Source organism: Aspergillus aculeatinus (genome assembly GCF_003184765.1).
Source record: "Aspergillus aculeatinus CBS 121060 unplaced genomic scaffold BO66scaffold_73, whole genome shotgun sequence".
Taxonomy (NCBI): Eukaryota; Fungi; Ascomycota; class Eurotiomycetes; order Eurotiales; family Aspergillaceae; genus Aspergillus; species Aspergillus aculeatinus.
This window is the reverse complement of record NW_020291542.1, coordinates 62,093-74,222: the sequence shown is the minus strand read 5'-3', so window position 1 is coordinate 74,222 and position 12,130 is coordinate 62,093. Positions and strand designations below refer to the sequence as shown.

At 47.5% G+C, this 12,130-nt stretch overlaps 7 protein-coding genes across 7 annotated transcripts; 5 read left to right on the top strand and 2 right to left on the bottom strand.

Moving 5' to 3' along the window:
- The first annotated feature begins 114 nt into the window (after positions 1-114).
- Positions 115-1,503, top strand: BO66DRAFT_384902 (ribonuclease III). Its single transcript, XM_025646109.1, has 2 exons — positions 115-187; positions 243-1,503. Exons 1-2 carry the CDS (start codon positions 125-127, stop codon positions 1,230-1,232), a joined length of 1,053 nt encoding a protein of 350 aa, XP_025498643.1. The 5' UTR covers positions 115-124; the 3' UTR covers positions 1,233-1,503.
- An 832-nt stretch (positions 1,504-2,335) lies between these two features.
- BO66DRAFT_231449 (uncharacterized protein) lies at positions 2,336-2,848 on the bottom strand. The gene is made up of 2 exons (XM_025642760.1): positions 2,471-2,848; positions 2,336-2,410 (listed from the first exon to the last, which is right to left on the bottom strand). The coding sequence occupies exon 1, from the start codon at positions 2,754-2,756 to the stop codon at positions 2,496-2,498; it is 261 nt and encodes an 86-aa protein (XP_025498642.1). The 5' UTR covers positions 2,757-2,848; the 3' UTR covers positions 2,336-2,410; positions 2,471-2,495.
- Positions 2,849-4,246, top strand: BO66DRAFT_231353 (SWIRM domain-containing protein). The gene has a single exon (XM_025642759.1). It carries the CDS (start codon positions 2,941-2,943, stop codon positions 4,120-4,122), a length of 1,182 nt encoding a protein of 393 aa, XP_025498641.1. The 5' UTR covers positions 2,849-2,940; the 3' UTR covers positions 4,123-4,246.
- BO66DRAFT_231340 (uncharacterized protein) lies at positions 4,247-4,718 on the top strand. Its single transcript, XM_025642758.1, has one exon. It carries the CDS (start codon positions 4,371-4,373, stop codon positions 4,623-4,625), a length of 255 nt encoding a protein of 84 aa, XP_025498640.1. The 5' UTR covers positions 4,247-4,370; the 3' UTR covers positions 4,626-4,718.
- A 248-nt stretch (positions 4,719-4,966) lies between these two features.
- BO66DRAFT_395985 (CDC50/LEM3 family protein) lies at positions 4,967-6,652 on the top strand. Its single transcript, XM_025648360.1, has 5 exons — positions 4,967-5,065; positions 5,122-5,310; positions 5,361-6,066; positions 6,116-6,278; positions 6,349-6,652. The coding sequence occupies exons 2-5, from the start codon at positions 5,176-5,178 to the stop codon at positions 6,446-6,448; spliced, it is 1,104 nt and encodes a 367-aa protein (XP_025498639.1). The 5' UTR covers positions 4,967-5,065; positions 5,122-5,175; the 3' UTR covers positions 6,449-6,652.
- Positions 6,653-6,877: 225 nt separating this feature from the next.
- On the top strand, positions 6,878-7,880 carry BO66DRAFT_335430 (zinc metalloprotease; the record flags this gene model as incomplete). Its single annotated transcript, XM_025644242.1, has 2 exons — positions 6,878-7,162; positions 7,218-7,880. 2 exons carry the CDS (start codon positions 6,878-6,880, stop codon positions 7,878-7,880), a joined length of 948 nt encoding a protein of 315 aa, XP_025498638.1.
- A 146-nt stretch (positions 7,881-8,026) lies between these two features.
- On the bottom strand, positions 8,027-11,871 carry spt16 (chromatin-remodeling protein SPT16). The gene is made up of 7 exons (XM_025648359.1): positions 11,427-11,871; positions 11,280-11,364; positions 11,073-11,194; positions 10,858-11,010; positions 9,367-10,798; positions 8,718-9,316; positions 8,027-8,668 (listed from the first exon to the last, which is right to left on the bottom strand). The coding sequence occupies exons 1-7, from the start codon at positions 11,604-11,606 to the stop codon at positions 8,177-8,179; spliced, it is 3,063 nt and encodes a 1,020-aa protein (XP_025498637.1). The 5' UTR covers positions 11,607-11,871; the 3' UTR covers positions 8,027-8,176.
- Positions 11,872-12,130: the final 259 nt, after the last annotated feature.

Sequence of the window (12,130 nt, the reverse complement as noted above, 5' to 3'; positions counted from 1 at the left end):
AAACTGCGCCTAAGACTGTACCCCGTATCTACTTTTGAAGCCACGCCACGTGACCGGGGTATTTTTCCAAACCCGAAATGATCTATGCAGTCACAATGTTTGGCTTGTACACAAATCCCCCAACATGCCTTCGAAAAGGAAGTCTGTCTTTTCCCCAGCATCCACTGATAATGATAAAAAGACAAAGGTGACCCACAGCTCTAAATACCGGACTTGTATGTTTTGAATTCTGACAATAGCAGCGCAATGCACCAGAACGCGCCCAACATCCACCCATCTTGCGTGGGCAGCATGATAAAGCATTTTCTGACCTGAAGGCTGTGGTTCGCGACGCTATCGACAACCGCAGCCTTTCAATGATCACGAACAGTCAGGCAGCTTCAAATATTATGAGGCTTCTCACAGAGCTCGATGCCGCCCTATGTCACGAAGAAGTCCATGTTCCTTCATCCAACAGTTCACAGGATCAGAATTCCCAGATCATAGCAAACAAGCATAATTCCCAGCTCCCGGATCTGCCTCGGATCTCGGATAGCGCCCTCCGAAACGCGGTTTTCACGCATCCAGGCACGAAGAATGACATCGGCGCCACATACGATCGCCTTGAAGTCCTTGGCGATGCGTACATTGAAGTCATATCCACGAGACTTATTTGGGACAAGTTTCAGGATATATCATCTGGTCGAATATCGCAGATCCGTGAGACACTCGTAAGAAATGATACATTAGCCGAGTTTGCAACAAGATATGGATTTGACACCAAAGCCTCTGTGCCGTCGCACTACGCGGATCAACCAAAAAGGTGGACAAAAACAAAGGCGGACATTTTCGAAGCATATGTCGCGGGTCTCGTCTTGTCTAGTCCAAGCGACGGCTATGGTATAGCTGAAGAATGGTTGACAAAGCTGTGGTTGCCGATGCTTGAGCGACTTGGCGACCAAAGGTCTACTTTGCATGCCAAGGAAGCGCTTGCTAAGAAGATCATGGGAAAGGGCGTCAAGCTTCGTTACGCTGATGAACGCGCTCCCTCGCCGCAAGGGAAGGGGACACAGCTCTTCTATGTTGGGGTATATCTTACCGGATGGGGCTGGCACAACAAGCATCTCGGTTCCGGCCAGGGTACTAACAAGGCTATCGCAGGGGACGAGGCAGCCCGACAGGCATTACTTAATGTCCAACTAATTGACGAGATTGTTAAAATGAAGAAAGCAGAGACATTACCCAAATTTTGAAGGTTCTCTTCCAGCTTGTTGGCCGCAGTTGTTGTTGCAACTGGCAACTTTACTGTATCAATTACCAACTAAGATTGCAGAGCACAGAGCACCTAAAAGCCCTTGAACTACCTAATATGCACAGGCTGCGATGATGCTCGTTGATTACGAAGTCAGCCGCCAACGAATGCCTGGACGAATATCCTAAGCGATAATCTCACTTGTCAACTATCTAGCATTATACCTCTTGGATCAAGTATATGTAACCATTACGTGTATCTAGTTAAACGGTATCCAGAACATATACATATAGTTATATCATGAATGTATAACCTAAACCTTAGCTCGTCTTTAATCCTGGTCCCGGGGCAGATCATGCTCAGCAATTGCCTGTGAGACAATATACATAGATTCTCGAGCTGGGAGGGCATCCTTTAGTATGCTTTTAGTCATACGAATAGATAACTATATACTTGTACATTCCAATTACGATAAACCTATTCACGTGGTTTCTGTATCACCGAAATAACTCGTGATTGGAAGCCTTCATCTGATATACTGAGTACATGCCCATAGTACATGGTACGAGTACTGTGAGTAGCAGAGGGAATAACTTTTAATGATCATTTGTGGGTTGGTACACCCAAGAACTACTAACCTACTCCATGCTCTGTACATATTTTGAAACCCGAGTAGTAAACCTGCAGCCCGGCGATTACGCCAATCAGCTCAGATGATGCATACTTTGTCGGGTACCACACACACCGCCAAGTGGATTCATTGCCCCTCACCGGAAGTGGCCAAATCAGAAAAAGCATTGAATTGAAGTGAAAGCTTCAGGCGCACACACATTTTCTATTACAAGGTACAGTACAGAGTACAGTACATATGACCAGCAATGATGACCCCGCTTTTCCAAGGTGGTTGTCGTCATGTGGCATATCATCGACCGACCCGCCCCATCATATGGTATGCCCCATAGCATCATCGTTTCTGCTGCTAACGTGCGAGTGTAGTGACACATAACACATCAGTGATAAGTGATTTCTTCCCCTGACTTTTGCAGGTCATCAGGTTCACAGCCTCCACACAATCAACTTCCTGATTATCATAGACCAAGGTACTGGCTCACTGGCTCTACATGAAATATTTGCCTCCCAATGCCGCCACGCGCCAACCCCGCAATCCCATGAGCGCTGCTGAATTTGCTTCTATTAGTCCCTCAGCCCCCAGCCATCGGCGCGTTGACTCATACTTACCTTAGCCTGTTTTTGGAAAAGGGGTTCATAGGAAGTAAGAAAGATCAAATTCCGCTGGTTTAAAGATCTCGTGAGCCCTCTTTGCGAACCCTTTTCCCCCATAGCGCAAGGCAACAGCAGGAAATATTTGTCCTCGCCTTATACCTAGTATCCATTCATCTCGGCCATTGTGAGCCTTATCGCCGAGACCCAAATCATACCTGCTTATTGCCACCAGACAAAGAGGGCGCCCTGACAAATCAACAGCACGTGTGTTTTGCCAGCATTGATCAGGTCTCAATTCCATTGACTTCCATTAACACCCTATCAATATCCATAGCACCTTTCCGCCTTGTACTCGAAGATTACATTTACCCAGGGCTGACCTTAAAAGCAGTGATCTCTGCTTTCAACAACATTTCCTATAAACCCTAAACTTTGACTCACCCTTGCCCGTGCCTGTGACCGGGGCCTGGGAATCTTTCCCCGTGATGACCTCACTCAGTACTGCCTCGTCGCTAAAACCAAGCGACAAGGCCAAAATGAGTCGTCTCCCATCCGTTTCCAGTCTGATGTCGCCTCCAGAGTCGAAACCTCTGGAGGTCTTCAATCCGACTACGATGTCCAGTTTCACACTGTCGCAGGATCCAGCATATAGTCATAGTATGGAACTTCCTCCTATCCCAGGCAATCGGAAGCGTACTCAATCAGAAATGGACTTGCCATCCCCTCCTGTTACGCCCTATGCTGGAACTAAAAAGAGGAAATCATATGTCTCCGAACAAATTGACAAAGATGCTGTTGGCACTTCCAGAGATCCTCTTCTATTCCCCCGACATGAATCTATAAATGACATTGCCACTGACGAACCTTTGTTTGGGCCCATGCTTCCCAACACCGCGGAAGCGTTGGTCAACCAACATATCAATTCTCACATGGCGATGTTCGAGAACAAACTAAATAAGCCGACGCGCGACGAGTATCTTCTAGCTCTTTCATGCGTACCGATCGTATCTTCGCAATTCAATCGCAATCCAGCAGCATGGGCTAAAGAGGAGCGAGAGACATTAGAGCGTCAATTGTTACTGATGAACCGATGTCGCCCACGGTCAATCGAGTCCAAGTTGAAGACACTGGCACCAGCACCAGCGAAAAGGGCGCTGGCTGCACAGCCTCGTGTTCAACGGGCCTCTAGAGTAAAGCGAACACCGAAGTCTACACCAAAGCAGAAAATCCTTGAGAGTTTTGACCTCCCGCCATCAAGCGCGAGGCAAGCTCGCACTATAGGAACTAATCGAGACGATATCGACTATAGCTCCATCCAAGATTTTTCTCCTTCGATAGAGACTCTTGGTGGCAATGCAAAGGCGCTGAAAGCAGACTGGAAAGGGCAGGTGTTAGACCTCAGTCTCGACCCTGACAGGGATCTACTCAGTTCAGCAGAGCTTAGCCTGGCAGCAACCTTGAGGCTCTCATGCGCAACGTATTTGTGCAGCAAGCGGCGGATCTTCGAAGCTAGAGTCAAGGCCTTAAATGTTGGTAAGGAGTTTCGAAAGACAGACGCCCAACAGGCCTGCAAGATCGACGTGAACAAGGCAAGCAAACTGTGGACTGCTTACGAACGCGTGGGCTGGTTCAACCCAGAACATTTTCAGCAGTATCGACAACAGTAGGGCTTGGAATCTCAACTTATCTCTTACATCGAAGACGTCTTACTACCGCCTTTCCTCCTGGGTAATAAGCAATCCGGTATTCGAAGTTTGGCAGTGCATCATGTTATATCACAGTTGTTCACGCGCTTGTTAACCTCATCACTCACTAACCATGATTGTGGTATATTGCTTAAATTTGCACCTAGACATAGCAGCCTTCCTGTGATCGCATAGAACTTCTTGCCGCCCAGCGATCATTGCGGTGTTCTATGCATTTTATTAACCATTGGTGTTTTATAATTAATACCCCGATTGCTTCAGGCTTCTCCCCATTCCATTTCTGCAATAGTATGTTCATGTCGGCTTGGGTCATGTTGCTACAATCAAGTCTCTGTGCCGCGATTTACTCAAGCCTCCGGCGCGGGGTTGGTCATGTTCATTTAGGGCACATACCTGCCTTTGCTTTCAACCCAGAATCAAGAATATGTATTATCTTGCTAGTAAATTGTCTGCATCGTGCCTAGATTCAATTTATCTACAAACCACGGCCCATATCTAGTATAAAAACCATAGACCATTGTGTAATTCTGACAGATCAAGCAAAATGTATTATTTTGAAGCAAACTAGTTTCAGGACCAGTCAAGCCATGCACAGATGCTGCGGCAGTACGGCAGTTACCCGACTATGGGAACTGGGAAGCTTTACCTGCCAACTACGCAGTTTCCGATTTCCGGATCCTCAATTCCACGCCACCCGGCCCGCCTATGGACATCGTGCAACGCCTGCCTCAACGGGTACTTGAATTGGAACGCATCCATTAGCAATCCGCGTCTTAGGCCCGGCGTCGTATGGGCTCGATCTCATTCGAAATGTCTCACACAGAAGCCACTCGTACGGAGTACAACAATGAAGAGCATGGGGGGTCTGGCGATGACAAGAAGTCCAAGACTAGAAGACCAGCAAGTGAGGACAGCACCACCCTTGGGATAGCATGATTTCAGTCTGATAAAGATGAACAGATACCGCTTTCCGGCAGCAGCGTTTAAAAGCCTGGCAGTGAGGAATCAAACCCGATGGAAACTCAGTCAGCTAAGAAAGCTGACACATGCAGGCCAATCCTGACCCCTAAGAGCGTGTTGCCTCTCTTTTTTGTCATTGGCGTCATTTTCGCCCCGATCGGTGGTCTTCTACTATGGGCCAGCTCGCAGGTATTGGTTTCTTCAACAACTATTACGTCTAGGAGGCTAAAATCCCCCAGGTCCAGGAGATAGTCATAGACTACTCAGAATGCGCCAGCAAGGCATCCTCCCAACCAACCTCAATTTCAGATAGAGTGAAAACCTCGTTCAAATCGAGCAATGAACAATCAACACCGACTTGGCAGAGCCTGAACAAGAATGGGACAACCGTCTGTCGCTTGATTTTCGAAATTCCTGATAAATTAGAACCGCCCGTATTCATGTACTATCGCCTGACCAACTTCTACCAGAATCATCGCAGATATGTCAAATCACTCGATATCGATCAGCTGAAAGGAAAGGCCGTCGACAACGAAACTATCAGTGGAGGATCTTGCGATCCGCTCAAGCTTGACCATTCTGGGAAAGCGTATTATCCATGTGGTCTTATTGCAAATTCGCTATTCAATGACACAATTAGCAGTCCCGAGCTCCTGAACGGCGACGATGCTCAGACATATTACATGACGAATAAAGGTATAGCGTGGGACAGCGACAAGCAGCTGATCAAGAAGACCCAGTACAATAAATGGCAGGTGGTCCCTCCGCCTAATTGGCATGATCGCTATCCTAATGGATACGTTGACGGAATCCCCAATCTTCACGAGGATGAAGAGTTCATGGTATGGATGAGAACCGCAGCATTGCCGGCTTTTAGCAAATTGTCGCGGCGAAACGACACCACAACCATGGCTGCGGGAAGTTACCAGCTCGACATTGAGGACCGTACGTTTGAGTATCCCAGCAATTACCAAGGTTGCTAATGGCAAAGTAGGCTTTCCCGTCACTGAGTACGGTGGTACGAAGTCGATACTAATCTCCACTCGAACTGTTATCGGCGGCCAAAATCCCTTTATGGGGATCGCGTATGTAGTCGTCGGTGGTGTCTGCATTGTTCTCGGCGCGCTCTTCACCATTGCTCACTTAGTACGACCCAGGTACGCATTAAAGCCTCAATTGGCCATTCTGCAGCTCGAAAACCACACTGCTAATCCGCGCTTTATCCAGAAAACTCGGTGACCACACCTATTTGACCTGGAACAACGATTATGGCAGTCCTGCTACCTCAACTGGAAGAGATGGCAGATTTGGATCCCATGCTCCATAGGGATTTCCTGGTGTTCGTTTCGTCGTCTCTTTCATAGGAATGTAATGTGTCTTTTCCTTCTTTTTTTTTAAGACTGTCTTTTCTTTACATGGTAATCGCGCCAGTAAAATCGGATTCTGATGTTTTTGATGCCTTTGTTCACGGAGTTGCTTGGCTCATGTCCTCATATTTGTCTACACCAAATTGATTGAAGCTACCAAATCAGTTGCTGTTCTCATCAGACGCATCCCTGGGAAGGCTGCTTCTGTTCTCCCCATCCGGGCATCTACCCCTAGCTACGGCATTCTCGAGCACCTAGGATTCCTGTGACCAAGTTGTTATACTTGGCTAGCGACACATTCCACGTAGCTGTTGGTAACAGCTTGCTGTTCTTTTATTTCACTCGGGTATTCCTTCAAAGGAAACTATTATCTTATTCAAGAAACCAGTATGGCTCGGAATTTCATATGCCCTTTGTTGGTGCTCATCATGATGGGTATGCAGGTCTTGTGCGGCGCGTCGTCTTTAGACCGCGGTTTCTGTGCCACGCCTGCGCCCAGCGAACGACTGAAAGCAGAGTTTAGGAGGCTGAGCATGTCAATACCACGAACGAACTCGAGTTTTGTATATGAGACCCGAGAGGCCGAAAGCACGATTGAAATAGAAACATGGTTTCATATCGTGAGCAGCCAGGCTGCGGCCAACTCGGTTTCGGACCAGATGATAGCCTCCCAGGTTTGTTTTGTCCTATCACCTAGGTCCCTGTCCCTACAAATTAACTCGAGTGTAGTTGATCTATCTACAAAAGGCATATGAGAATGCCACCATATCTTATCGCCTCAAAGGCATTACTCGTCATGTGAATGATACATGGGCCCACAATCAGGATGAAATTGCCATGAAGAGTGCTTTGCGCCGTGGGAGTTACAGCACTCTTAATGTTTATTTCCAGACAGATCTTCAGATTTCATCTGATGGAGGTGCTCGAGCATTGCGCGATGTCTCTGCGCGACAGATGGGAACTCTATCGTCCAGCGTACTCGGCTTCTGCACTCTGCCTGACCCAAGCATGAATGCCAGTAGCCCACGTTCCACCTATATAAAGGACGGCTGTAACGTCCTGGCCAGGACTATGCCCGGAGGTTCCTTAGCGCATTACAACCGAGGAGGAACGGCCGTCCACGAGATTGGGCACTGGAACGGACTTCTCCATACATTTGAAGGAGACACTTGCTCATCCAATAACGAAGGCGACTATATAGACGACACCCCACAACAATCTGAACCGACTAATGGTTGTCCGGCTCAGAAAGACTCATGTCCAGACCTCCCTGGTCTGGATGCAATCCACAATTTTATGGACTATTCATCTGATGATTGCTACGAGAACTTTACACCTGATCAAATTGAGAGAATGAGGAACATGTGGTTTTCCATGAGGGCAGGGAAGTGAAGGAGTAGAGACACGTCGAGGTTTACTGCATATAGTTTGTACACAGCACCCCAGGGCTACTCCTACACACGTATCATTTTAGAAACGTCAGCTGTTATATTACTTGGTCGCAGTTGCGCGTGTCAAGCGGACCCTAAGAGTTTGCGGTAAATGTCATACCGATCAATGGGTACGAGAAATCCATATGTGACTGCATTAAGATGGTAGCACATCAGGTTGTGATCACAGTAGTGATAGTAGTAGAAGCAGTGGCAGGAGTGGTAGTCGCCATGCCAAAGCCAAACATTTCATCTCAACTATCGCTTTCGTTTCTTGCCCCGCTCCTCATCGTCCAAACCACCTTCCCTGTCCTTCTTCTTCGCCTTCAATTCGAGCTCGTCCCAATCCTCACCGCTCTCTTCATCAGCACTGAAGTCATCACTTGCTTCAGCACTAGCATCATCATCAAATTCGCTATCATCTTCCGAGCTCTCGTCCGCAGCCGCAAGCTCGGATTCGGAGAGTTCAAACGCGGACTCCTCTTCCTCGTCCGATCCGCCCTCAGAGTCGGATTCTGCTGCCAAGAACGACCAACCTCCATCCACAAAGAATCCGTAGGGATCACTCACTACTGTCTTCATGATAGTGGTCCAGTTTAGATTCAGGGGGCCTTCTGTGAAAGCTAGGTCGACAGAATCCAACCAATCTTTCACACCCTCCAACGACTCAACGGGAATGGTGTTGATGTGCACGGGCGCCCGGTGGAAGTCCTTGAAAACAAAGACAAGGTCAAAGTTTTTGAGTCCAAACTGTAGAAACATTAGAGTCGACAAGACCAGTGAAGAGATCATAACTTACCTGTACTCTTTCTAGGTGAGCAATTTCAACTTCGTTAAGAGTGATCACCAAGAACGGGGGCTCAGTCAGTTGGACGAGAGCGTCTGTAGTAGGCTGAATTAAGACATTTGACCGGTTGGGAACACCAGTAAAGCCGATTTCTCTGAATGGGATGTCAACGTCGACTCCTTCGTCTTTGCCAGCATCCGCGATCTTTTCAGCAAACGCCTTGAACTCGCGGTCCAACGCTGCTCTTCGTCGCCGTTCTTCTTGTTCAGCCTCAAACTCCTCTTCGTCCCCATAACGGTGTTTACGTCTGCGGTTCCCAGTCTCATCGAACTGCATCTCAGTAGCTTCCCTGTAGAATTGAACATCCCTAGTCTTCCTTTTCCCTATCAGTATAGGTGTCTTCAGATGGACGTGTATCAAGACGATCAACTCATGAGCGCATGGTTGGAAAAAAAGATGCTTCACATTGCTGAAAAGCACATCGACGTGTTCATTGCGGAAGGGCGACATATAGCGAAGGCCGTTCTGATGTATCTCAACCTCACCAGGGACTCGCTTCCCGTCCAAAGGTGGCCGCAGATAAACGTCAGGTAATTTGACAGGACGACGGTCTAAAATGGTTATCCTGAATCCTTGCGTAGTCAATCTCTGAGTCACTTACTCCTGATTTCAATCAATTTGTCCTGCTCGACCACATCCTCCATTTCCTTCTTTTCTTGCTCACGTCGCAGTGCATTTTTCCGAAGCTCTGTGATATCTTGAGCCACCTGGGCGAGTCGATTGTTATCTTTAGACCTAAGAGTCAAGTTCCGTAGAAAATGTGCCGAGAGATCCTCGAAGGGCTGATCATCTTTCCTGCCAACACCTTGGCCTGGTGATAGAAAGTTGATTCTCAGGTAGGCATATTCCCCCTCGTCACTCTTGCTGGCATTCTTGATGGTATTGATATGAAATGGGACAGGTCGGCCCATGATAGGGACGATGACCGTGGAGGCCTTGTGGTCGACATAGATAGTGAGGTCTTTCACTTTTGTGGGCAATTGATTATCCCTTTTGTAAGACTCAAATCTCTTAAACTTTTTGTGTGTGACCCCATTTTCATCCCCTGTAGTACCTGCGAACCTGTCCATCCCCTCTTTTGTTTTCTTGGTGGCCAGTTCCTTTTGATGCTCACGACGACGCGCCTCTGCGCCTTCATTGATTTGGGTTGGCCTCTCGGCACGCAACTTCGTTCGAGTGACATTCCTGCTGGCAATGGCGCTTGACTTGACCTCCTTCTTCTCCTTGACGGGCTTTTCAGATTCTTCTTCATCCCCAAAATAGAAGGAAACTGAGTCCATGTCCACACCAGCGTCTTTCGTAAAAACAAGTGGCCCATTTTCGCCGACACGGACTGTATCAGTGATGACCATTGAATAAACGGAGCTACCCCTATCTTTTGCACTGGAATCCTCAACATCAGTAAGCCCAACAGTGACTGAAAATGTCATGCCACTCTTCAATATCTTGTCATTCTTTCCATTTAGCAGCATGTTAGAATCGCGGAGCTCAATTCCTACAGCTGCGCCAACCGATTTAACGAAGTGCGTCTCAAGCTCTGGCTTTTTAGCCCGAACCAAACTGATCGCTTTGTGATACAAGTCCTTAGCCACTGCACCCTCACGAACGTCTTTGACGACCGCATCGCGAACATTCAGAAGGAAAGCATAGTTTGCCTCCTGAGACTTGCTTGGATCAACAAGGTATGTACGCGCGATGAGCGAACTGTAAGTCCTGTAGCGAATTCCAAATCCTGCGACAATGATCCCTGGTTGAAGATTGTTATTGTCGGAAGAAGCTGTGAGCCGAAGGTCATATTTTCCACCACTTTGTACAATGGGACCGTAAGCCCAGTCAATTTGCTGGGGATCGAATTCACTTGGGAGTTTCGCTAATTTGTTGAAAAATTTAGCGTCGTCAATCTTCGCGTCAATCTTCATGGCGAGAGCCTTGTGGGTCATTTGCTTCTCTTCATCGAGGAGACGAGACATTTCGTCCACAAAGTAATCGGCCATCAAGCCACTACAGGCTCTTGACGCATTTCGGATGGATACCTTCAGAACAGTTAACGATTGCAATACTAGCTGACACGACGCAGCTTGGAGGAACTGACTAGTTCATCTGTATCCTTGACTGCAAGTGCAGCTGACAGGGCGCCAGATATGTCGACTTCTTCCAATTCTCCACCACCGGCTGCGTAAGCCCTCCTCCAATCCTCGGAAAAGGGGCCAGAAGCTGTATCCTTTGGCAAGATACCAACTTTTTTCTGAAGCAGCACGTTGTACCTTAGCATGTGATGTTCACCTTTATAGCCGTGGCATAACTTACACCAGCTGTCTTGATGACCTCTATGCACTTCTCAAATGATTTCGTTTTCTCTTCTGGATTCTTCGAGGTCACCAAAATCTCTACTGGGACTTTGCCCCCTCTCAATGGCTCAAGATGTTTGGCTGTAAATTGATGTTGCTCAGTAAAAGGTATATCGAAATACCGGGCACAGGAACGTTTGATGAATCAAAAGACCGAAGGATTTACCTTTCTTAGCTGTTGTAACGACATATACCACCTCAGTAGTGAATACCAGGAGGGTAGCAGGGAATTCATAGCCAAGTAGCCAGAACTAGTCATTTGTCCATTAGTGTGTTGCCTGTCAGACTATTTATCACCTCAGCAACAACTCACATGCATCGCGTTGTTTTTTTGAAAACTGTTAGCCTCGTCTGTCTTCCCCATGAGAATAACAATGGATGAAACGCCGCCAAAAGTGGCATTGTTGGAGCGCCTATCTGCTTTCCATGCTGAGTAGAAGCTCGTGAGTCGGTTGAAGAATGTAGTCTTATCAATCACAATCTCTTCTGCCATGGTGTAGGGTTTCCAGTGGCGCGGGCTAAACGCTTAGAGGTTCGCCGTACGTAGCAGCACGCAGCCTTTTAACAAGAACTCCCGGACAAAACTAGAATGAACGTTCAGAGGTGGAACTGGAAAGGGAATGGTCGAAGTGATAGGCTGTAGGAGGAGAAGCTACAGACTACACTGGGACGAGATCTGAAGCTGCCGGTGTTGCAGAAGAATTAATTGGAAGAGAAGCGTGTTAGACCGCAACTGAGCATTTAATTAACAGTCGCGGAGGAAGCCAGGCGCAATCTTAACGCGAGACGAAGCGCGTTCTCAGAAGGCTAAGTAAGATATTAGTAAGACATGTTTGAGCTGTTTGATTTCCGTTTTGCGTACCGTCTGTTATATGTATACTTTCGAGTATTTGAGGAGTACAGTGCATCATTTGTGTTGACCTCAGCCTGGCCGATATCCCCATCGGCTTCTTCAGGACTACTTCGTCAGGTTTCTCTTCATTCTTCATCTGAGATACTACCTGATCGCACAACGTT

Coding starts and splice junctions, on each gene's coding strand:
- BO66DRAFT_384902 (XM_025646109.1), top strand. CDS start 125: ATGCCTTCGAAAAGGAAGTCTGTCTTTTCCCCAGCATCCACTGATAAT. Junction 188..242: donor ATAATGATAAAAAGACAAAG/GTGACCCACAGC, acceptor TGACAATAGCAG/CGCAATGCACCAGAACGCGC.
- BO66DRAFT_395985 (XM_025648360.1), top strand. CDS start 5,176: ATGGAAACTCAGTCAGCTAAGAAAGCTGACACATGCAGGCCAATCCTG. Junction 5,311..5,360: donor TACTATGGGCCAGCTCGCAG/GTATTGGTTTCT, acceptor AAAATCCCCCAG/GTCCAGGAGATAGTCATAGA. Junction 6,067..6,115: donor CCAGCTCGACATTGAGGACC/GTACGTTTGAGT, acceptor ATGGCAAAGTAG/GCTTTCCCGTCACTGAGTAC.
- BO66DRAFT_231353 (XM_025642759.1), top strand. CDS start 2,941: ATGACCTCACTCAGTACTGCCTCGTCGCTAAAACCAAGCGACAAGGCC.
- BO66DRAFT_231449 (XM_025642760.1), bottom strand. CDS start 2,756: ATGGAATTGAGACCTGATCAATGCTGGCAAAACACACGTGCTGTTGAT.
- spt16 (XM_025648359.1), bottom strand. CDS start 11,606: ATGGCAGAAGAGATTGTGATTGATAAGACTACATTCTTCAACCGACTC. Junction 11,365..11,426: donor AAAAAAACAACGCGATGCAT/GTGAGTTGTTGC, acceptor ACAAATGACTAG/TTCTGGCTACTTGGCTATGA. Junction 8,669..8,717: donor CTCACCTAGAAAGAGTACAG/GTAAGTTATGAT, acceptor ATGTTTCTACAG/TTTGGACTCAAAAACTTTGA.
- BO66DRAFT_231340 (XM_025642758.1), top strand. CDS start 4,371: ATGCATTTTATTAACCATTGGTGTTTTATAATTAATACCCCGATTGCT.